We start from the raw sequence: 25,966 nt of genomic DNA, 5'->3' as shown, positions 1-25,966 counted from the left end.
ATAAATAGAGTAAGAGTGAGATGGATGAACAGTGAAATCAAGCAAGCAGTGTTACAAAAGGAGTTGTTATGGAGGACATAACAGTTTGCAGTGAACAGGTACATGAAGAATATAAACTGCAGACTAGAAAGTGACATGCATGGTTAAAAAAGCAAAAGTAGAATATGAAAGGATGCTGGTGAGCCCAGGTCAAAGCTAATTCAAGGGAACTTTTTTGCTATGTGCAAGCAAAAATAATGATGGCAGGTTGACACAGATGTATAGTTATGGTAGCAGAAAACCATAGTAAAATAGTGGCGTTATTTAATGAACACTTCATTGGTGTATATCATAATGTTTATCATAAAACTTTTATACCAACATATTTGAGCATTTCTGATGAATATCAACTACTTCAACTGCCTTTCTCCATTTCAGACTTTCGATAGGTTTTCTACCTTAAGTATTGAAATGTACTCCCAATCGGATTTTCTCTTTCATGCCATTTTATAGTTAGATTGTGTTTTGCTTATCTGTTAAGCTATAAGTACATATTTATTTATTTTTATCAGCATTCATTTTAAGACCATTATTTCTATACAACTTATTTAGTTTCTACATATCCATGATTGTGGTAATTTTCTAAGTCATCAAGTATCACCACAGTATATATTAATGACATGTCACCTGAAAAATATATCATTTTTACCAGATAGGTTATTATTATTATTATTATTCAGGCCTCCATGGAGTCAAAAGACTCATCGTGGAGGTCCTTCCTAAGAAACAAAAAGTCTTTCAAGACTCATCGAGGAAGGTCCCTCCTAAGAAACACAGAATCTATCATACCACTCCTTAAAATCATTGACCGTTCTTGCTCTCACCACTCTATCAGGCAATGCATTCCATGGTTCAACTGCCCTCCATGCAAAGAAACCACCCCTCACTCTCTCTCTCTCTTCCAGTTACCTTTTGTAACTTCCAGGGATGGGCCCTTTGTCGTCACTCCTTCCTGCTGTTCAACCAAGCAAAAGAACTCCCCAGTCAACCCTGTAACCACCTCTCAATAGTTTAAAAGTCTCAATCATATCACCTCTCCTTCTATCCACCAAACTGTGCAGTCCACACTCCCTCAGCTGATCCTCATAACCAACATTGTACAGTCCTGAAACCATCTTTGTTATCTGCCTTTGTATCCTTTCCACAGTTAATTTATCCCCTTCAAATCCTGGGGACCAGATCTGAGAAGAATAGTCTAAGTGTGGTCTGATCAGAGTTATTACAATGGAATGATAACCCTTTTATCTCTGCAGGTCACCGTCCTTCTCAGTATTGCAGCAATCCTCTGTGTTACCTTCACCACCTTCGCAATATGTCCTCTAAATTTCAGGTTTCTATCAATCATCAACCCCAGATCTCTTGTCTCTCTCCCCTACTTCCTCCAGTCTAACTCCCCCCATAGAGTATTCAGCATCCCATCAATGTATCCCAAACCTTAAGACCTTACATTTTGCTGCATTAAACTAACATCCCCATTCATTTACCCATCTGTCTAGTTTATTCATATCCTCTTGCAGGGCTATCGCATCTGCACTATTACTAATAGCCCTTCCCAGCTTCGCATCATCCGCAAACAACTGAATATCCCGTTGCAATCCACGGACAATGTCACTGGTATAAAGGTTAAACAATGCAGGTCCCAGTACTGATTAACTTCTCTTTTATGATCATGGTAATTTTTAAAGTGGTAACTATTTTGCTTGTATAACAGTTGGAAAATTTTACGCATAAAGCACCTGATTTCGCATGTTGGGGACCAATTCATAAATCGCCTTATTTTTTTCACCCCTTAAACATGAATTGACTCTTCTTGGCAGTTTGCCAACGATAGCTTTCGCTTCTCTGGTCAGACTTTACCAACTTACATTGCTTGGAAAGAAATCAACAGTGAGGAACAAACAGCTGTCACACCCACCTTAATATTATGTAACCTCCTTTCTCTGTGATGACTGCAGCAGTCCTACAGGGTATACTTTCCACAAGCATACAGTAGCAATCGATGGGAATTTTGGACCAATCTTCCTGTAGGCATGTGATGAGGTTATGATACTGTTGTGAGTGGATATCCCTTGACCTCTCCTGATGCTCAAGTTTGCCCCACAGATGTTGAATAGGATTGAGATCAGGGCTCTGTGGAAATCAGTCAAGTGTGGTGACATTCTTGTCCACAAACCATGCAGCCTTATGATGTAGTGCATTGTGATGAAAGAGACAATGGTCAATTCAGTAGAAATGCCACTAAGTATGAAGCAGTGTACTGTCCAGAATGTCTAGATACCTCTCACAGTTCAATGTTCATGGCACCACAAACAGAGGTCCGAGGCCAAACCAGGAAAAACAGGACCATACCATCACACTGCCACCTCTGAATTTCATATTTGGGGTTATGCACTCTGGTAAGAGATGTTCAACGCATCTGCCACACCTATCCATCTACTCGGTAGAAGATGTAGTCTGATTTGCTACTCCATAACACATCTTTCCAAGCTTCAGCGTCCCACTGAACACACTCTTTTCACCACAGAAGACAATGATGCTGCATGCTGTTTTGAATAATGTGAGGCTTGCATATTGCGTTCCTACCATGGAAACCCATATTGTGGGCCTTAGTTCTGAATGTCTTAGTGCAGATTCTTGTTCCACTTGATGCCCAGAACTCTGCATTCAATGTGTCAGCCAATGAATCACAGTTTTTACCTATCATCCTTTCTGGCACCTATGATCATGTTCAGTGAGTGTGGTGGGTTGTTCACCGCTGGTAGTACTTGCAGTTGGTTCCCTGCTCTTCCATCTCAGTATGATATCAACGATTATTGACCTGTAATTGCCCAATCTGTTCAACAATTTTCTGAACAGATAGGCCTGCAACATGACATCCTGTCATGTTTCTTTCAAACTCCATCAGTTCCCTTCTCACAGCCGTTTCACTCAGACACAGTTGCACTGACTTGGGAGCATCATATTCCTCTAATTTTTACTGGCTACAAACATGTGACTCGTTACATGGTACAATGCACCTTACCCATCAAGGTGTCTGTTGACTTCTTTCCAATCAGTGCTTAGTCATCTACCTCCTCCTATCCACTAGACTCTACAAATTCCATTGCCTCAATCTGCACAATAATTGATATGTGGTCTTATTAAAATTGTATAGTGCACCTCTAACATCCTTACTTCTACTACATGTCAGTATCTTGCACATAATTGCCATAAACTGCTGTGCTCTTCTCACAAATTTTAGTGATATGTCTCTGAAATTTTAGTGTCCTGTCCACTATCACTCACCACATCCCTCATATCCTTCAAGATATTCTTAGTAATTATATACTCTGCATCCCATTTTTGCTTCTTGAATTTTAAAACCTTACATTTTGCAATATTGAACTGGTATCCCCACTCTCATACCTATTCATCCAGTCTGTTCAAGTTCTCTTGTAAAGCCACAGCATCTGCTATACTCCTTATAATTTGTATACCAACTTTACATCATCTGTAACAGAACTGCATATTACCATTCAAATCCGTTCCAATATCATTAACATACAAGTTAAATAGGAGCAGTCCAAAATGGATCATTTGGGCCCACCTCTAGTGGCATCTCTCCTCTAGGATATTACTTGCCCATATCATTATTAACATCTAACTTCCATGGAGACACTCATCATGGGAAGTACACACAATCACAAACAATGCTCATCCAAAGATGCCTTAAACTGATTCAATGTGTCTGCATTCACAACACACACCCTCAGCCAATGCATTCCACTCGCCAACCACACTCCATGTAAAGAACCTGCTCCTTGCTGTTCTGTCACACCCTCCTTATACATTTCTCAGAGATGGACTCTTGTTCTACCCCCCCTCCTCTCTCTCTCTCTCTTTCCCAATTCTATGAAAAATCTCTTCCATGTCAACCTAATAACTCCTGAGTAGCTTATGTCTCAATCATATCCCCCCCCCCCCTTCTATTCACAAGGCTATGCAATTTACATTCTCTCAATCTGTCCTCATACTCCACATTCCAAAGACCACAGACCACTTTCGTGAATCTTCTCTGGACTTTTTCTAATATATGCTTGTCACCATGAAAACCCAGCGACATAAATCTGTGCACAGTATTCCATATGAGGCCTGATCAAGGCCTTATAATGGCATCATAAACTCTTTATTTTTGCATGTCAGGATCCTCCACATCATTGCCATTATTCAATGTAACATCTTCACAACTTTTGCAATGTGGTCCCTGAATTTCAGGTCCTTGTCCACCACTACTCCCAGATTTCTCATCTCCTCTACCTTCTTTAGTTTTCTCACCAAGTGTATACTTTACATCCCATCGTTGCTTACAAATTTCAAAGCCTTACCCTTTGCAACATTGAATTGATAGTTTAACTTACCTGCCCATTCTGCAATCTGTTGAAGTTCTCTTATAAGGCCATAACATCTACTTGACTCTGCTTTGCTCTCTCCCCAATTTTGCATCATCTGCAAACAGTTGCATATCACCAGTTAAACCCATCCAAATATCAGTAACATACAAATTGAACAATAGTCCCCTGTAGTACACCATCAATGACCTTCCTCTTTTGGAATACTGCACCCCCATATACAACTTTCTGATACCTTGTTGACAGCCACTCACTGATCCAACTCAATATTCTGTTATCCAATCCTATCTGTTTCAATTTATTTAAAAGTTTGCTGTGTGGCAATCTATCAAAAGCTTTTGGAAAATCCCACTACACCACTGTATGTGCTTCTCTCTCTAATCCAAGAAATTTGTTACCTTGTTATAGTACATGAGTAAGTTAGTAAAACATGATCTCCCTTTAACAAACCCATGCTGATAACCACAGACCATACTGTTTATATCAACTCATTTCTGTATCCTACTTCTCACCAATCTCGCTAGTACCTTCACTACAACTCCAGATATTTAGCCTTATCACTACCTTTATGCGGTGGAACAATTTTACCTTCTTTCCACTCCCTTGGAACCCGTGCTGTTCTAAGACTTACTAAACAGGCATGCCAATGCTACTGCAAATTCCCTGAAACATTCTCTTAAGGTGTGTGGTGATATGTTATCAAATTCTGTCCCCTTATTGACAATGAGTTCATTTATTTCCTCCTACCTCCTACTCACTCACAATTAAGCCATCCTCTCCTTTGTCCTCTACACTTAAGTTTTTCATGATCACCCTGATAAGAATGAACCACCCTCATAAATTGATCACTGAATACCTCAACAATGTATTCTGCATCAGATTTCAACCATTAACATAACCTTACCATTTGCCACATATCTTTTAAAAAAAAATATATTCTCCATGGTTTTTCTGCACCTGTTTTACCAGTTTCTACTCATACTGCACTTCTTTTGTCCTTACTGAGTCACTTTTCTGGCTTATTCTCTATACTCTTCATGTAACTGATTATTACCATCATCCATTTTACATCTACCTGATTCGGCCTTTTGATGTTCAGAATACATTCGCACATTGATGTTTTTATGTATATCTTTGTCAGTTATTACCAAGCAGCATTTATTCCCTTACCACTCAACTTCTCATTCCATGCTATATATCCAAGCTGTTTCCTAAGCTTGTCATAATTACCAACATTGTACTTCCACATATATCCTTTATGCAGATCTGCATTTAAATATCTGGAGAGGATATTGCTCTCAAAATCAGTGTGCATTGCATGGCATGTTAAGTTAAGGAAATTAGAACCACTAAGGTGAGATGTAGCAAGGATAATCATGGGATGTGTGTGTATTCTTGGCAATAGGAGATTGTACATGTAGCATGCCACAGAGCAAAGTAGGGATGAAAGTAAAGAGTAATGAGCAGAAGGGTAATACGAGCTAGTAATACACTACTTGAGTAGGTATTAACAGAGGTGCTGTTAGAAGTTCATGGACTTGATAGACTCAGTCTGTCTGAAAATGACTGGTGAAGGTGAAACATGGTTGACAGAAGGTGATATCTTCAGTATAAGTTGAAAACTTTCACATATTTTGAAAGAACAGATGGGAAAACAAAGTGAGAAAATGGATAGTAGACAAATTAGGTCCACTCAGAGTGAAGAGCTAGGAGGAGAAATGTTGCTTACTAGTGACTTTTTTATTGATGGACATTATGATATATAGATATATATCAGAATGTTGTTATAGGTTTGGGAACATTGAAAGTGATCAATGGGAGATGTTTAGGCAACTTAAACTATCAAATGCAAAGCAGGTAATTATTATGGAAGATTTCACTTATATCAACATAGATTGAAAGGAGGATTCAACATTTCATAATAAGGATATTGATTTTATTATTATTATTATTATTCAGCTCTCCATGGAGTCAAAAGACTCATCGTGGGAGATCCTTCCTAGGAAACACAGCCTATCATATCACTCCTTGAATTCATTGACTTTTGTTGCTCTCACCGCTCTATCAGGTAATGCATTCCATGGTTCAACCACCCTCCATGAAAAGAAACCATTCTTCATCCTCTTGCTTACAGCTTCCTTTTCCAACTTCTAGGGATGGCCCCTTGTCATCACTCCTCCCTGCTGATCCACCAAGCAAAAGAACTCCCCAGTGTCAACTCTGTAACTACCTCTCAACAGTTGAAATTTCTCAATCATATCACCTCTTCTTCTCCAGCTATCAAACTCTGCAGTTCACATTCCCTTAGCCGATCCTCATAACTAACATTGTACAGTCTTGAAATCATCTTTGTTATCTGCCTTTGTATCCTTTCCACAGTTAATTTATCCCCTTCAAATCCTGGGGACCAGATCTGAGAACAATAGAATAGTCTAAGTGTGGCCTGATCAGAGTCTTATACAATGGAATGGAATGGAACTGCAGGTCACCATCCTTCTCAGTATTGCAGCAATCCTCTGTGTTACCTTCGCAATATGTCAATTTCAGGTTTCTATCAATCATCAACCCCAGATCTCTTGTCTCCCCTATTTCCTCCAGTACAGCTCCTCCATTAGAGTATGAAGTGTCCCATCAATGTGTCCCAAACCTCAAGACCTTACATTTTGCTGAATTGAATCGACACCCCATTGATTTGCCCATCTATCTTGCCTATTCAAATCTTCTTGCAGTGCTACTGCATCTGCACTATTACTAATAACCCTTCCCAGCTTCGCATCATCCGCAAACAATTGAATATCCTGTTGCAATCCATGGACAATGTCATTAATATAAAGGTTAAACAATACAGGTCCCAGTACTGATCCCTGTGGGGACTCCACTTGTAACCTTCTGCCTCCTTGAAACTGCCCCACTATACACAACTCTCTGATACCTATTAGACAGCCAATCCTGAATCCAGTTGACTAACCCAGACATCTAAATCTATGTGCTGCAACTTAAATATCAGCTTATCATGTGGCACCCTGTCAAATGCTTTTGCAAAATTCTTGAAAGACAGTCTGGAGTGAAGGAACCATGGTGACCAAGAGTTTCAGAATTTGTTCATAGAATCAGAGGATGTTATTATGAATGGGATGTTATCTCTTCCTGTAACTGGTGAATGGGCAATCATGTAAGACGCAAGCTGGCATATGCAAATTTCAAGAATAAAGGAATTAATGTTGAATTACAAGGCAGATGATTATGATAAACATAGGAACAGCTATGAGCAGTACAGCAATTGGAAGAACTTAAAAGAAAAGATATCAGTAATGCTCTGGAATTACTTACGGGATAAGTGATACCAGCAGTGACAGATTGTATTCCTAAACTGAGGAGGAAAAATAGATCTGTAAAATGGATGACTAGGGGAACTGCAACTCAAGAAGGGGCATAAACAGGGAGCAGAAGTGCAAATTGTACGAGAAGTGTATAAGGGTCAAGATAGGAAAGCAATAATAATAATTATTATTATTGTTATTATTATTATTATTCTCTCTCTTTATTATTATTATTATTATTATTATTACTATTATTATTACTCTCTCTCTCTCTCTCCCCCCTCACACACACACACAACCTATGATAAACTCCCTCTCATAAACCATCACTACGAGAACACAAACAAACAAACAAACACACCATGTCTAAATCCAACCCTACTTGCAAAAAAAAAAAAAGTTAAACTGTAATAGCAGTTGAAGTCTTCCAAGCACATACCAACAAACAGTAAAATCAACACCTGGCTTACGACCAGTATAGAAACATAACCATGAAACCACCGCCATCTATTATCTTCCTCTGCTAAGCTTCGAGGAAGAAATTAGAAATGACTCCGAAAGAAAGAATATAATACATTATACAGGGAAAAAAAAGAACTAAACCTGTTGTAAATATGTAATATTATGTGTTGTAAATATGCAATCAGAATATATAATCATAATTTCAATAATAATAATTTAAAAAAAGAATATTATCTAAAAATATTATTAACTTGCAAGTATCTGTTATATATATAATTATCACTGTATCTATGTATGCAATTTATCTGAGACATTAATAATTATTATTAATATTATTACACAGGCATCTCCATGGAGTCCAGTGACTCAATGAGGGAGGCTAACAGTAATCATTATTGACACAATGAATATCACTTGCTTAATAAACTTTTTTTTTGCTCGATCCTGATATAGTTCAAAAACTTAAAACTCATCATGTAAGTGAAGCTATAATTTACCGACTTCCTAAGCTGAATAAACCAGGATATCTTATTTGGCCAATTGTAAATTGAAAAGGAAGTCAAACATTTCAAAGTTTCTTCCAAATCTTTTGTCTACCTTAACCAGCCATTCCTTCTCTTATGTTGAAACTACAAGTGACTTTATATCAAAAATTAAAGATCTGAGAATGGATTTCACAGATTTACTAGTAAGTTTCAACATTGGATTAAATTTTTACCAATGCTCTTTAACTGACACTCTAAAATTTTTATCATTAAAAGTTTTCATTGGATTGTTTAGACCTTTTCAAGTTTGTCTTGAATTATGGATATTTTAGGTGGGATAAAAAGTTTTATTGACAAATTGAAGGTATCGTAATGGACTTTCCAACCTCTATCCTTGTTAACTTCTACTTGGAACTACTGGAAGAAAAAATTTCCATCTTTAATTCAAAACCTTCCTTATGGCTTTGCTGTGGGGGTGGTTTTTTTCCCCTCATTTGTTTCCAACCCTAGGTGACTTTGTAGGCATTTCCCACAAAAGTGTTCCTGGTGAGATTTTTACAAGGTAGTTCACCATTGCCTTCTCCAATCCTCCCAGTTTTATCCAGGCTCTGGACTGGCATATGGCTAGGACATATTCATGACTGTAATCCATGTGTGTTCAAGGGGCCGGTTTGCCTGTTCTGGGGGATGAAAAACCCAAGTTTCTGGGTTAAAAAAAACCCTACCTCCATATGAGACCGACTAACTCACCTTTTGTTGAAAGAGACCAGATAAAGGTTCCTCATGTCACTGATGGGAATCAAACTCAGATCTTTCCCACCAAAGGGCTTTGTTTATACTGACTGAGTATGGAAGCTCTATGGCTTTGCTATATGGATGATATTTTTGCTATTTGGAATAAACCACATCAACAAGCAGCAAATCAATAACTTACATCACAGAATCTAATTCTATCCATAATAATTTTTCAGCCTGCACTTGTGCTGATCTGCTGATGCATCACATCAACATTTATCTGTATATATGTGGTGACAAGAGGCCATCCCTGGAAGTTACGAAAGAAAACTGTGAGCAAGAGGGTGAGGAGTGATTTCTTTGCATGGAGGGTGGATTGAACCATGGAATGCATTGCCTGATGGAGTGGTGAGAGCGAGAACGGTCAATGAGTTCAAGGAGTGGTATGATAGACTTTGTGTTTCTTAGGGGGGGGATCTCCCCTCGATGGGTCTTGGTAGACTTTGTGTTTCTTAGGAAGGACCTCCCACGATGAGTCTTTTGACTCCATGGAGGCCTGAATAATAATAATAATAATATCTGGCCTCTAGTAGGAACAAATAATATACTCAGTGTATTTTGTCATATTAATTTAAGATGACTTAAATAGGTTGATAGTATGAGCAAAGGATAATGGTTGGCAGTTTAATATGACAAAGTATGTGACAAATTTAATATGACAAAGTGGTAATGAATGTACTTTAGAAGAGAAGATCACAATCTGCATTCTGCATTGACAAAACTGGACTACTTAAAATTAATGAGGCCATGGATTTATGGATGACTGATGACAGAGTTGTAGTTTTGAGGACACTAATTATTTTTTGAGGACATCCAATTATTCACATCCTATTGGATGTGAATAATCGGATGTTGAAGAACATGCTGACTAGTAGGTATAGGGAGGTTGATATTCCTCTTTATACTTAATAATGATATATTTGGATTACTTTGCACAGGTCTGGTCACCTGGTTTTGTTTGGGGGGGGGGGGGACATTGTTGAGAGGACCCAGAGACAGGCGACTAACTGAAATTGTGTTAGTTTATGGAATGTCCTCTGTGAGGAAAGATAGGTCTGCAGATTTACAAAAGCTACTTGATGGGCAGAAAAGAGGGACATGATGTATATAAGTTATCAAAAGGGTTTTTTAAGATTAGCAAAACTTTTTTGATACTTGTCAGGAAGTGGGAAAACTCAGGATCACCACTGAAAATTATGTAAGAGTGTGGTTAGCAAGGGTGTGATGACTAGATGTTTTGCTTGAAGAGTGGTCAATGGAGTTGCCAGAAACAGTTTTGAATGCTTTGTTGGTGAATGACTTCAAGGAGAAATATGATAGGTATTGTGTGAATGATAATTAGTACTTGCTTTCCACAATGAGTCTCAGTCAGGGCTGGTTCTATCATTAGGCAAACTTAGGCAATTGCTTAGAGGTGCTAAGACTATCCATGTTAAGGCTATAAATATCCACACGTGTAGGTGTGCGTGTGCTTGTGTGAGTATGACAAAATATATATAGAGAGACAATGTATAGGGACGCCTAAATTTTCTTTGCCTAGGGGCATCAGATACTCGTGGACTGCCCCTGGTCTCAGTAACTACCCAAGCAAAAAAAAAAAAAAAAAAAAATGAGAATTCATATTAATATGATATTTTTGTGAAAGGTATGTGACAAATATCAAAAAGTTGTATACTGGGAGAGCAATATCAAAGAATAGGAAAGTAACAGATGGGATTCCATGTCTCAGTAGTGAGTTATTACTCTTCAGTCTTTATTATATTAATGATATTTTGAATGGTTTGTGTGTGTATGTATTGTGTATATTGGAAAGGGGGGGGGGGATATCAACTTGTTTGTGAGTGATTTGAGGTTGATTTGAGTTATTAGAAGTGGTGCTGATGTTGTGGCTTTTCAGGAGGATCTGAATAGATGGGAAAGTAATATGGGACAGGTGGAGATAGTGGGGTTGAAAGTGTAACATTTTATTCCTATTTCGGGATAGAGCATTTTGTATTCTATTGGTGATTTTGTATTCTATACTAGAGCAGATGGAGAAGGCAAGGGTTCATGATGAAAGAGAGCTGAAGTTCACAGGAACATTCTAATGATTTCTGCAATGATGAGAATGGCATTGACCACTGCCAGAGATAAAAATGTGGTAGTTTCATTATACAGAACCTTGATCAGACACATCTGGACTAGTGTACTGATATGGTTACTGGGAATCATGGAGATAAGAAGACCAAATAAAAATATACAAAACAGTATCAAAGATAATATCAAGGCCTTGGAATGTCACTGTGAAGACCGAATGTATGAGAGAATAGAATACATGAGTTAATCCAAGGACAGAAAACTGGTCCTGGTTGGCAAGAGGAATATTTTCAAAAGTAAGGGGGGGGGGTGAGAGAGCAGCATGGTCTTTCTTCCTGGAAATGAGACAGGATTGCGTTTTGGTAGCATTAAAATTCACCAGGTTATCCTCACCTCAATCTGCAGAGTTTGGTGGATAGGAGGAGGCAGGGTAATTATGATTGAGTCATATAGGCTTTGAAAGGTGCTAAGTGGTGCTTATCAAATAAATATTGAGGAGATTTTCCAAAGATCAGCACAAAGAAGAAGAGGCAAGAATGATAGGTACATCACTGGAAATTTTTCAAGGAAGGAATAGTTTTTTTTTTTGTACCATCATCACCACACTTGCCATTCCTTCAAGCACTAGATCCATGGATACTTGGATGAAGTGCTTGAAAGGATGGTGAGTGTGTAAACAGTGAATGATTTTAAAATATGGTGCTATAAACTTTGTACTTGGAGAGGCATCTCCATGATGCATCCCTTGACTTCATGGGGTCAAGTGATTATGATGATGTATCTATATACAAATATATAGATAAAAATATCGGTGTACCCATTCTCCAAAAAAAAAAAAAAAAACATCTAAGTTCAAATCCTACTGTATATATATGGATATTTATGAATATCATTAGGTGTAAGATAAATTTCATTTCTCCACTTAGTGAAGGAGTGAAGTATCTTGAAAAAGTTACTTGTTTGATCTCTAAAGCAGGACTTCTGGATTATGTAAAAAAATAAATAAATACAGGTATACAACCCTTCATGGGCAGATCATATATAACAGGGGTGGCCAACTACGCTTCCTTTTGGAGCCAAAATAATTCCGGTAAAACTTAGAAGAGCTGCAACTTTTGACTGATGTGATGGTACGGGAGAGAGTGTGCTCATGGCGAGGTTGTAACGACTTGTAAGAACTGCTTTGACTAATTGTGCACCTAATTTTAAAGAACTCACTAAGAAAGTGTATACAAGGAAGGCCTCTACTAGTAAATCTAATCTAATCCTGTGGCCTCCTCTTTAAGAGGGTTGCAGCTGATGAACAGTCCGCTTCCATGCGTCTCTGTCTCTTGCTTCTGTAAGATTCTTGCCTGTCCAATCTTTGATGTTGTCTTTCCATTGCAGTCGGGATGTTCCTCTTCCTCTCTTTCCCTCCACCATCGCCTGCAATACTATTCTGGGAAGCCTCCAGAAGAACCCCCCTCATCAAATGTCCTGCAAACGCTATTTTTCTTCTTTGGATACTAGCCATATAGTCTCTTTTCATTTTGAATCTTTTAAGAACCTCTTCATTGCTCACTCTTTCAGTCCAGCTGATATGATCCATTTTTCTCAAGCACCACATTTTAAATGCATTCAATCGGTCACTCATCTCCTTATTGATCGTCCAGGACTCACATCCATACGTTCTCACGCTCCATATCATTGTCTTCAGGATTCTTACTTTTAACTGTTTGTTCAGATTTCTGTTTCCTAATATGTGGTATATTTGGAAAAATGCTGCTTTTTCTTTTTTAATTCTGTTTTTAATTTCATAATTAGATCTACTGTCTTCTGTTATCCATCTCCCAAGGTATTCAAAACTTTTTACATTTTCTGTTCTTTGTCCGTTCAAAGTGATTTCCATCCCATCATTTCCTTTACTTGAAATCTTCATCACTTTTGTCTTCTGGATGTTTATTTTCATTTTATATCTCTCATTTCCAACCCTGTTCAGTCTGTTCAAAATTCTTTGCAAGCCTTCCTCTGTTTCGCTCATAAGTACAATATCATCTGCATGTCATATATTATTTATCAGGTGTCTGTTTATCTTTATTCCATCTTTCAGATCTTCCAAGGCCTCCCTCATCATCCATTCACTATAGACATTAAAAAGGAGTGGGGACATCCCACACCCTTGTCTCACACCCTTTCTTATGGGGATCCATTCAGTATCCTCTCCTTCATATCTGACCCTTCTTGAGTTTTGTATATCCTGAACAAAATTCTCATAATATTTTTATCTATTCCTATTTTATGCAAAATATCAAATAAAACAGAGTGATTAACGTTATCAAAAGCTTTTTCATAGTCCACAAAGCATAGATATAAATTTTGCACTCGATCATTCTTTCACTCGATCACACTTTATTGCACTCGATCATTCTTTCCCCCCAATATCCGTGGTGTTGTGATAGCTTCCCTGGTTCCCCTGTTTCTCCTGAAACCAAACTGTGCTTCATTTAATTCCCTCAATCATCTGTTCCATTCTTCTATATATTATGTTCATTAGGACTTTTGCAACATGGCTAATCAAGCTGATAGTTCTGTGCTTGTTGCAATCCATTGTTCCTGTAGTCTTGGGAATAGGAATAAAAATAGATCTTACGAAGTCTTTAGGTATTATATCCTCCTCCAGACTTCTATTAAAGATGATGGATATAAGTTTTATTCCTTCCTTCCTTTCCCAATGCCTTCAGTAACTCTCCTTGAATATCATCCACTTCTGGAACTTTCCTATCCTTTATCCTTTTAATGCTGCTTCGGTTTCCCATTCCTTAATTTCTGGGGCATCATCATTTTCTGTCTGATCACATTCCAGATTATCTTCATCTCCATAAAGTTCTGTAACATACTTCTTCCATCTTATCATTTTTTCATTTTTTTCCAACAAAATCTTTCCTCTTTCATCCTTCAAAGCACTGCTTTTTATCCTTCTCTTCTTCCTTGAAATCAAGTTCAAGCCTTCATAGACCTTTCTCATATCCTTTGCTGTATTATTTTCCTCTATTTCCTTGCAGACCTGGTTGAACCAGTCTTTCTTTGCCTTTTTAGCCAGAATTTTTACTTGTTTATTGATCTCTTTATACCTGACTTGGGCTTCTTCGCTGTTCTTATTCTTCCATTTTCTTCTTTCGTCCATTTTTTCTATCACCTCCTCAGTAATCCAGGGCTTCCTTCCTCTCCTCTCTGCCTCACCCAGAAGACCTCTAGCACATTCCTTGATTTCCTCTCTTAGATCAGTCCAGATTACTTCTAGGGGTCTATCAGTATCAATACTGTTGATCTTATTTTCTAGTTCAGCTTGATATTTCTCTCTAATATCTTTTCTTTTTAGTCCATCAATTCTTATGTTTCTAGTTGCATTTTCTTTATTTATTCATTTTAGTCTGATTTTTATTTTAATTGTGAGCAGGTTATGGTCAGTATTGCAGTCTGCTCCAGGATAAGTCTTTGCATTTTTTTATTACATTTCTATGTCTTGAGTTAATTAATATATAATCAATCTGATTTCTGATTTCTTCACCTCTCTGTCCAGGTGCTCTCCAAGTATACAGACTTCTCTCATGTTGTTGAAACCAGGTGTTAGTCACTATCAATTTGTGTTTTCTGCAAAAAGCCACCAGTCTGTCTCCACTTTCATTTCTTTCTCCCAAGCCTCAAGGGCCCACCAGACCATCCTCTCTCTTCCTTTCCCTATCTTTGCATTCATATCTCCCATTACTATATCTCTGTTATTTTTCAAATGTAAGCATTCCTCTATTTGTTGATAGATCTCTTCAACTTGTTCATCTGTATGATCTGTTGTTGGTAAGTATGCTTGAATTATAAGGATATTTCTAAGTTTGGCCTTTATTTTCAAAGCAATCACTCTTTCAGATCTCTGCCAATATCCCTCCACCATATTGGCTACCCTTTTATCCAACATTATTCCAACATCCCTTTGATGTGTACTCCTCCTGAATAAACAAATCTAAATCCATCCATCATCTGTTCTTATATCTCCTTTCCCTTTCCATCTAACCTCTGAGAGTCCAAGAACTGATATCTTCATTCTTTTCATTTCTCTGATCACATTGGCCATCTTCCCTGCTCGATACATTGAATTAACATTCCAGGTGTCCATATTTGTATTTTCTTTGAGGTTCATTTTCTTATGTTGTGTCCTTACATTAGCTCCAGAACTTCTCAGAGGCTTTGATCCTGCAGCATCATTTGAGGTCTTATCCTCCTGGGACTCCAACATAGATCTACAAACCCCCCTCCCTGGTAGCATACTGCACAAGGTCAGACCCAGGGGTCCCATCTGTTCTTGTGCATAATTCATTCTTCTGTATTGACTTGTTCATCATTACTCGGAGAAAGAGAAAAAGTATGCATGGTTGTTCTCCGTTGCCTTCCATGCAGCTTGGTGGGTTGGACATTTCCTTCCAACCAGATGAAACGGTTATATTGCCATGACTCGGTATCTTCAGCTCGGGTACCCCGGGATCTCCAGTTCCCATGCACACCTAGGTGTGCCCCTGGGGACTACTAGTAAATAAGTAACTAAAATTATTGTGTTTCGACTTTGAAATTATTCTAATTGTTCAAAGTAAACTTCATTTAATGTGTTTCGAATAAAACTTTTTTATTGCAGTAATTTTTATTAACCCTGTTTTTCTCTTTTTTTTTTTTTTTATTTTGTTCCTCTTTTTTTGTTGTCTCCTCTTATCTTTTTTGTTTATTTTTTCCTGGTAGTGAAGAGCCATGTGACGTGTGGATGCAAGCTGCATTTTGCTCACGAGCCACATTGTGGCCACCCCTGATATATAACATATATAGTCATACAAAATTTATTATTATTATTATTAACTTTAGATTTCTGCTGTAATATGCAGGGCTCACCAAACTGTACTTTAAACCCATTTAACATGTTCACATTCACCACACATTCTCAGGCAATGCATTCCACTCACCAGCCATTCTCCATACAAAGAACCTGCTCATCACTCCTTTAATCACACTACTCCTTATATTGTTTCCAGGATGGTCTCTTATTCCATCTCTTTCTCCCATTCTATGAAAACATTTTTCTGCATTAACTTGATAACAACCTCTGACCAACTTATGTGACTCATGCACATCCCCTCTCCTCCTCCTATTTGCAAGGTTTTGCAAATTTCATTCCATCAATCTGTATTCATACCCTATGTTCCATGGACTAGTTACTGCCATAGTGAATCTTCTCTGAACCCTTTCTAATATATCCTCAATGCTATGAAAACGAGGTGACCAAATCTATGTACAATAATTTATGAGGCCTCAACAAGGCCTTAGTTCCATTTTGATCACAATCAAGAATGGAACTTAAACCTACATTGAACGTTTTTCCACTTGAAAGTGAAAAAATAAGGCAAGGGTCACCACTCAGATTGGTGTCGACCTTTACTGAGGTCTAATCAGTGGAAACCAGACTCAGAAATGATACCAAGGCTGAAGTAATGCAGAAGTCATATTTCTGTATACAAGTAGCCAAAAAGAGTCACACCTTATTATTAAAGTATTCTGGATTAGAGATAGATGTTGAAACTTTTTCCACTTGGTTAAACTATAAATTAAAGGTGCATGAAATTAGTTCACAAGCAAACTTTGTTTGCATGTGAAGTAATTTCATGACTGGGCTACTTGTATATAGAGGCTAATGACTTTACATCACTTGCCTTAGTATCCCATAATGCAAAGCACATATTTCTTGGCACTTTTAATTTAGAAAACCTCTTTATTTCTGCATGTCAAGGTCCTCTTCATCATGGTCATAATCTGATATAATGACTTCACAACTTGAGCACTGTGACCATTGAACTTTGGGTTCTTATCTACTACCACCACTCCCAGATCTCTCATCTCCTCTATTTCCTTCAGAATTTCCCTACAAAGTGTATATTTTGCATCCCATCATTGCTTGCAAAATTTCAGAACCTTACACTCTGCAACATTGAAATGGTAGTTCCACTTGCTTGCTCTCTCATGCAGTCTATTCAAGTCCTCCTGTAAGGTTACATCTGTTTGATTCCTCATTCTTCCTAATTTTTCATCATTTGAAAACAGTTGTAAATCTCCAGTTCAGTTGCAATATTATTAATATACAAATTAAACAACAATGGCTTCAAAACAGATATCTCCCTGTGGTACACTGCTAGTGATGACCTCTTTTGGGTTACTGCACTTCATATGCAACTTGCTGATATCTGTCTGACAGCCAAAGAACTCACTAGTCTATCATCTAATCCCATTCATTTCAGTTTAATGACCAGCATGTCATGTAGCACTCTATCATAAGTCCTTGTAAAATCAGAGTACACTCTACTGTGTATGCATCTTTCCCTGTCTAATGCAATTTGTCACCTTGTTGTAGTACATAAGAAAATTTGTAAAACATGACTTCCATTTAACAAATCTATGCCAACAGTCACAAGAATACAATGTTATCGAACTATTTCTGTATACTAGCTCTTCTAATTTCTCCAACGCCTTAACAACAACTCCTGATATACCAATTGGCCTATAATTTGTTGCCACAGCCTTATCAATACCTTTGTGAAGTTGAAAAATTTTACTTTCTCTTCATTCCACCTGGAAACTGTGCTGTTGCAAGATTCTTATTAAACAGGTATTTCAATGTTACCATAACTCCCTGGAGCATTTCCTTATAAAGATACATTGTATGTGACATTAAATTCTGTTGCTTTATTGACATAAAATTTACTTAATTACTTATATACTTCCTGCTTGCTTGCTTGCAAGTAAGCCATCCTCTCCCATTTCCTCTACATTTGAGCATCTCATGATTTCATATTGATGAGAATGAAACTGTTCAGTGACTACCTCAACTATATCATCTGCAGTAGCAGATGACATACTTGAGATAGTCACCAGTCTAACATCATCTTACCTTGATCATTCTTCCTTCTACTTTGCTGCATACTGGAAAAACTCTTTAGGATTTTTCTTGGCCTAATTTGATAATTTCTTCTCATTCTGCAGTTTTGCTATCCTTATGAACTGAGTCACCTTCTTGGCTTGCTCTTTAAACTCTTCATGTGACTGATTATTACCATTATTCATCTTGTGCTGCCTTCACAGTAACTTCTTTCTCTTAAAGATTTTATGCTTAATCCCTTCATTCATTTGACACATGCCTCCTTATTCAGCCTTTTGACCTTCAGGATAACTTCCCACTTTGATACTGTTAAATATGTCTTGGTAGGTTCCCAAGCATGGTTTATCTCCTTTTTGCATAACTCCTCATTCCATGTTATAATTCCAAATTGCCTGTTATGTTTCTCATAATCACCAGCCTTGTAATTTCACATGCATCCTTTCCTCACAGAAGTCTTCATATTACTGGCCTTCACCCAGATAATCACCTCATGGTCATGCTCACTAACTGGAGGGAAATGTGATCCCATTCACAATCACATTTTCTGATGAAATGATTAGATGAACTCAAAAAATCCATTTTCCTTATACTCAAAAGCTATTTCATCATCCCAACATATATTACCATAATTAAAATCACCCATAATGATAACCATTCCCCTGTTCACTAACCCAAGTTGCCTTCTATATATTTCTTCATTACCACCCTCCACATTCCTTGGCCTATAGCAACATCTGAATATTATTATTATTATTATTATTATTATTATTATTATCCTAAGACCCCTATAGAGTCAAAGACTCATCTAAGAGGTCTTTTTGTCATACATACATCTCATCATACCATGCCTTATCTCTGCCTCAAAGCCAAATCTGCCTAAAAACCATTGCCACTATTTCTCTCTTGTCTCTCCATTTAAGGACATAATTCCCTTGTTATCATCATCAGCACTCCCCCCCACACTCCCTTCTTGTTAATTCTGTTCTCATGAAAAACATCATATCCTTATTTCTATTATTCCCATCAGGAGATATTATCCTTATCCAACAATTTTTGGACAAATAAACTTAATCAGCAAAACTATCTCATCTCCCTTATTTCTGATGCTCCTGGCATTTGTAAATAAACACAGCAATTCACTTTTAGGTCTATAACTAGTCCTACCTATGCCATGTGTTAGTTTTGATTTTCTCACACACCTGCTTTTGTCCAATCTCCTTTATCATCATATACCCTATATATCTCCTCAGACTCAACCATTCCCCTTACCTCCCATTCTTGTGCTGACCATCTCCATATGTGCATTCACTCTGTTTCCAAAATCCACTTCCTTATACCATCTCTCTCTCTCTCTCTATCCACACTGACTTCCATTTTGTTATGATGTGATTTATTTGTTTATTTTATTTATTTAATTTTTGAATCTGAAAGATATTTTAAAATTGTCTAATGTATTTGATGTATAATTTAAGAATCATTATTTGTTACATATTTTATTGTTTAATCTGTTATACTGTATTTCACCAAATATCCCATATATATGGTGATTATATAAAGCAGTAGGTATAAAAATTATAATTTTTTTTTTTTTTTCCTAGGCATTAGAAATGGTAGAATATATCCATAAAGAGTTTTTGAAAATACTAAATGAAGTTGACTGGATGGATGATAAAACTAGAACACTAGCATTAGATAAGGTACAGTGTTAAACTATCTTTTTATAGTAAACAGTTTAACCTCCTTTTTCCAATTTGATTTTCATTAAGGATTATGTATAGACCATACAACAACATGACATTTTTCTGTTTTTCACTTACATTTCAGTGTGTGTGTGTGTGTGTGTGTTTGCTTGCTTGATGCAACAGATTTACTCAGCTATATGACTTCTAGTCATATTCAACTTCTTGTCATTAAATTTATTTAATTATATATATATATACGTTTGTTGCTATTGTTGTTCTGCTATCAAAATGTGTATGTTCATTTTTTGACAACTTTTTAAAATTAATTCTTTTAGAGTTTTCCTTCCTATTCAGATATTATCTAAAATGATCCATATTATGCCCATGTAAGCCTTTTCCATATCACCTATTCTACTTCATTTCAGTATTATGCATTCTCTTTCATTCTGTCTTGTGCAGTGTCTAATATAATAAGTTTTTTGTTTGTTTGTTTAAGAAAATGATTGATTACATCTCTTGAAGAGTTCTGGAAAATACAGGATCAAGTCTTGCCAGATTGAAAAGTTGACTTGATTCAGTAAAGATCAGCCACATAAAAGTAACTTGATGAGATTAGAACAGGGGAGTAGAACAAGAGGCAATGGCCTCTTGTTCTACTTCCCTCTCCCATTCTTTGAAAAATCTCTTCCGTGTTGACCTGATAACATGGTATAAAAATTATTTATTTTTTTTTTTTTTTGCAGGCATTAGAAATGGTAGAATATATCCATAAAGAGTTTTTGAAAATACTAAATGAAGTTGACTGGATGGATGATAAAACAGCTTGAGAGCATGTCCTCATACTCCACATTCCAAAGACCACTGACTACCTTTGTGAATCTTCTCTGGACTCTTTCCAACATATCCTCGTCACCATGAAAAACGGTGACCAAATCTGTGCAGAGATTTGGTCACAGGGTTTCTGTGGTGGTATCTGTGCACAGATAAATAAACTGAACAACTGTTGTAACTAAATATGGCATGAAAATCAGCAATAAAAAGACCAAAATTAAACAAATAGGCAGGAAGGAACAGAGAAAATTTCAACTGCATTCTGAATGGTGAATGAACCCATAGAACAAGTACAACATTTCAGCTATATATGCAAAATTTTAGTGAAGGTGGCAAATTAAATATGGAAATAGACAACAGAATTAGCAAAGCTGATATGATGGCCAGTCAACTGAAAATATTTATATGGAATGAAAGCGATATTAGTCAGAACACTAAACTAGCAGTATATAAGACAGTTCAAGCCAGTTTAACTTATGGATTTGGGTTGGAAGGAAAGCCATTGATCAAAGACTGGAGACCACAGATCTGAGAGGCCTAAGAAAAATTAAGGGAGTGAATGGATGTCATCAGTAGAAGAATCATATTAAATATGAAGATATTATGAAGGAAACTGACGTTGTTAGCATTCAGGGATATGCAAGCATTGCTATTCTGATGTGATATGGTCTTAAACAGAATGGGAAAAGAGGAAAGATTAGTACAGGTGATTCATGCTAAGATTGTAGGAAAAGGACCCAGAAGAAGACCAGGATCTAAGTAAACTGATGTAGTTGAAGTTCCTTAGAAGACACTGAAATGTAAGATCTGATAATATTGGATTTTTCTGACCTTTAACACTACTTTGGAGGAAAATTTTTAAAAAAGAAGTTTGTAATAATGCAAACATTTCCATTATACTCACAGTATCCTGTACACAGAACTGATTTGTGGGATACAGAAAGGAGGGAAGAAAAAAAAAAGGACCATCACTGGAAAGTGAGTAAAAATGGTTATTAAAGAAGTAAGGAGTAGATTTTTTTTTTTTTTTTTCGTTTGCTTGGAGAGTGGCAAACAAGAATGAGTGTAAGGAGGCATTTTGTTGATCAGTGTACCTCATGCAATGACACTCAAAACTAAATAAAAGAGTCCTAAGACTTAATTAGAGATGGCTGAATAATAATAATAATAATAATATCAACGTGTAACCATTTCCAATACCCAATTCCAAAGACACTTTATTATAAAATAAGTGTATACATTCTAAGGTCTTCACAAAACTACACTAATGAACATAGAAAAAAAAAAAAAATCTAAATTAGTATCCTGAGATACCAAATGTTCTATAATTTCTGAACTCACCCTTCACTCTTCCCTTGCATAACAGAACTTTTTAGTCATTTTTCCATTCTTTTACCACTCAGTCACTGTTCAGACTCTTTATTATTATTTTTATTATTAGATCTCCATGGATTCAAAAGAGTCACTGTGGGAGATTCCAACTGTCATGAATATCACTGAACCTTACATTAAACTCCTTTACCATTTTTGCACTCGCCACACTCTCAGGAATTAATTCCATTCATCATCCTCTTTTGTGCAAAGAACTTGCTTTGCATTCTCTTGTTCACATCCTATTTATAGAGCTTCCAAGGATGTTCTGCTCCAGTTGCCTTCTATTCTACGAAAAATATCCTGCACATGAAGATCCTTCACACACAAACTTTGTTTGTTTACAGCTGAATATAGAGATCGGTTGTCATGTGGGCTATAGCAAACTTATGATTATTACATAACACCTCCAGGGAGTCCAGAGACTGATCGAGGGAGGGTATCTACTCTACAACTATAATAAATTTAGTTTAATCCTTTATCCAAGTGTGAGCAAACAAAGTTTGTGCCTGAAAGCATCTTCAGGACTAGGGTAAGGTAGTAACAACACCGAGCAACTCATTGCAAAGGTGGAGCAAGCTTACATCACCCCTATCTCAGTATCTCCCATAATGCAAACCATATCTCCTTGCAGATATGTATAATGTTATGCATTAAGGGAAGGGCCACACTAGTAGGGAACATGACATTGTAACTGACATGGCAGTTAAAGATTGTGTGATCGTTCATAGTATGTGGACATAATAGTGCAGAAAAAAAAAGTTCAATTGATGATAAAGTAGGTGATAACACAGTCCAACACAATTTTTGCTGACTTTTATACGAGACTTGTTTTTTACTAATTTGGGTGTGCTGATTTCAAATATCAAAACCCATTTTTCTCTATCATGTCAGGTTTTTCCTCTATGGCATTTTCTTTTTGCTAATTTGTAAGTTTTTGATAGATTTAAGGAGGCAATGCTATTTAGAGGATCAAAAAAATCGATTTTTTAATATTATTTTCTGAAAGTATGTACTTTTAAAAATCTGTTCCTATCTTTTTATCAAGAAATTCGAAAAATTCCCGAAGATATAGCCTATTATTCAAAGCGGTGCGCAGATCAGAATCGGAGCACTCGCCGCTCTCGCTTGTTAGTAAACGAATAAATGCGTAAGAACCTGCAATGGCACGTACTGCCGCTTTGAATACGAGAGAGGCCGATAATTAGATACATAATTACTTAACAATATTCATTAAAAATTACAAGAATATTTGTAAAAAAATAACAATTTTACTTACACATGAGTTTCAGGGAATAAATTTTTGTTTGTAGCAATTTCTGCTGTGTGTTCTGTTTTGGCAATCCCTTTGAATACTCCAACAGTAGTCGGCCATCATGTGAGAATCCCATCTTCCTTGGTACCGATCTTCCATAGTTTTTAAGTCTTGATGAAATCTTTCGCCTTGTTCATCGCTTGCAGCACCTAAATTCTCGGGAAATCTATCAAGATGACTGTATAGGAAATGAAGCTTTATGCTCATGTTGCAACCTAGGCGCTGGAAATTTTCAAGCATTGTTTCCACTAGATCTTTGTAATTGCACGCTTTTTTGTTTCCAAGAAAATTATTCACAACCATCGTAAATGAAGTCCAGGCCTCTTTCTCAATTTCATTCATAGAGTTGATGAAATTTGGGTCTCTCATTAAAGTTCTAATTTGCGGTCCATCAAATCACCGGCTTTAATTTTTTCATAACTAAGTCGTGGAAATTTTTCACATATGTATTGGAAACAGTCACCTTGTAAATCTAAAGCTTTAACATACTGCTTCATAAGACCTAGTTTGATGTGTAGAGGTGGAAAAATGATTTTTTCTCTGTCGATTAAAGGTTGATTTATAACATTCTGTTTTCCAACATTTAAGGATATTCTAAGAGGCCAATGTTTCTGACTCCAGTGTTGATTTCTAGCTCGACTATCCCAGAAGCATAGAAAACACGGAAACTTTGTATATCCTCTTTGAAAGCCAAGTAAAAAGTTCACCATTTTAAGATCCACACAGATGATCCAGTTATGGTCTGTATATTTTAATAACTTCAGAACCTTTTTAATGTCCTCATATGTTTCCTTTAAGTGGACTGAATAGACAATAGGAATTGAGCCATATACATTCCCATTGTGTAGTAAGACACACTTGAGACTTCTGCTTGAACTGTCGATAAATAAACGCCACTCATTTGGATGATATTGTACACCACTCATTTCAGTTAGTAAACCTGACACATTGTTACAGTAAACAAACCCACACTCGTGTTTAAAATATTGTACAAGATTACTTTCCCTGCTACGATAAAAAGTTATCTTCGTATCTTGCTCCAGTAAGTTTTTTTCATTTAATCTTGAAGCTAACAATTCCGATGATTCCTTTGATAGGCCCAAATCTCTTACTAAGTCATTCAATTCCGCTTGAGTAAAACATTGTGGTCCAGAACTAGAAATTAAATTTTCATTGTCTAAATCAACATCCGGGTCTTGCTCCTCAAGAACATCTGGCATATCCCGATCACGCTCGTTCTCAAGTAAAGGAAGTCCTTTATAAATTGGCACGGCTATTTCATTGGAATGAGCAACTGGCCGAATTGCTGAGTCAAGATTTGGATACACAATTTTTTTCTTATTCTTCTTATTATAACCAGAAATCTGAACTAAACAAAAATAGCAATCATCTATGTGATTTTTCGGTTCATGGCAAATCATTGGAATGCCAAAAGCTAATTTTTGGCATTTTCCCTTGCTCTACTGTCATAAATTTTCTATACATGACTTACACACTTTATTTGGAGCCCACGACTTGTCCTGATCTGCAATTTTTACGTCAAAGTATGCAAAGTACACTTTCTTAATGAAATCAGTGATGTTTGTCCTTTGACTGGGAACAGTAAAGCTGCCACAAATGTAGCAGAAGGAATCTACACTATTGACACAATTTCGAGTAGTAGACATGATGTATTTTCTTCACTGCCAACTAACATGCAATTAACAAGACAAAAAAAACCAGAGACTTTATTGAAACGTTATAAGCACTCATCATACTTTCACAATCGATTAACGATTGACTGATTTCGATCGTTCTTTGTCCGCTATGATGCATATAGCATTCATTTGTTTTAGGCAGTTGTCATCGCCTACTTTTCATCACTTAAATGTATTTGGTCGGTTATCGGCCTCTCTCGCATTCAAAGTACCAGTACGTGCCGTTGCTGGTTCTTACGCATTTATTCGTTTACTAACAAGCGAGAGCGGTGAGTGCTCTGATTCTGAACTGCACACCGCTTTGAATAATAGGCTATATCTTCGGGAATTTTTCAAATGTCTTGATAAGAAGTTAGGAACAGATTTTTAAAAGTACATACTTTCAGAAAATAATATTAAAAAATCGATTTTTTTGATCCTCTAAATAGTACTGCCTCCTTAAAACTATCAAAAACTTACAAATTAGCAAAAAGAAAATGCCATAGAGGAAAATCCTGACGTGATAGAGAAAAATGGGTTTGATATTTGAAATCAGCGCACCAAAATTATTAAGAAACAAGTG

General features: G+C 36.7%; 1 protein-coding gene across 2 annotated transcripts in view; it reads left to right on the top strand.

Annotated features, from left to right (window-relative positions):
* Positions 1-25,966, top strand: part of LOC150105310 (neprilysin-2-like) — a 493,284-nt gene that overhangs the window by 269,581 nt on the left and 197,737 nt on the right. For both annotated transcript variants that reach the window (XM_090394688.1, XM_090394687.1), the window contains one exon: positions 20,107-20,205. In XM_090394688.1, coding sequence (XP_090250814.1) covers positions 20,107-20,205 — 99 coding nt within the window. The remainder of the gene's footprint in view (positions 1-20,106; positions 20,206-25,966) is intronic.

The sequence above is a fragment of the Typopeltis vanoorti genome, chromosome 6 (genome assembly GCF_054136105.1).
Source record: "Typopeltis vanoorti isolate ZY-2024b chromosome 6, IOZ_Tvanoo_1.0, whole genome shotgun sequence".
In the NCBI taxonomy this organism is placed as follows: domain Eukaryota; kingdom Metazoa; phylum Arthropoda; class Arachnida; order Uropygi; family Thelyphonidae; genus Typopeltis; species Typopeltis vanoorti.
Note: the sequence above shows the minus strand (reverse complement) of the source record. Positions and strands in the feature narration are given on the sequence as shown.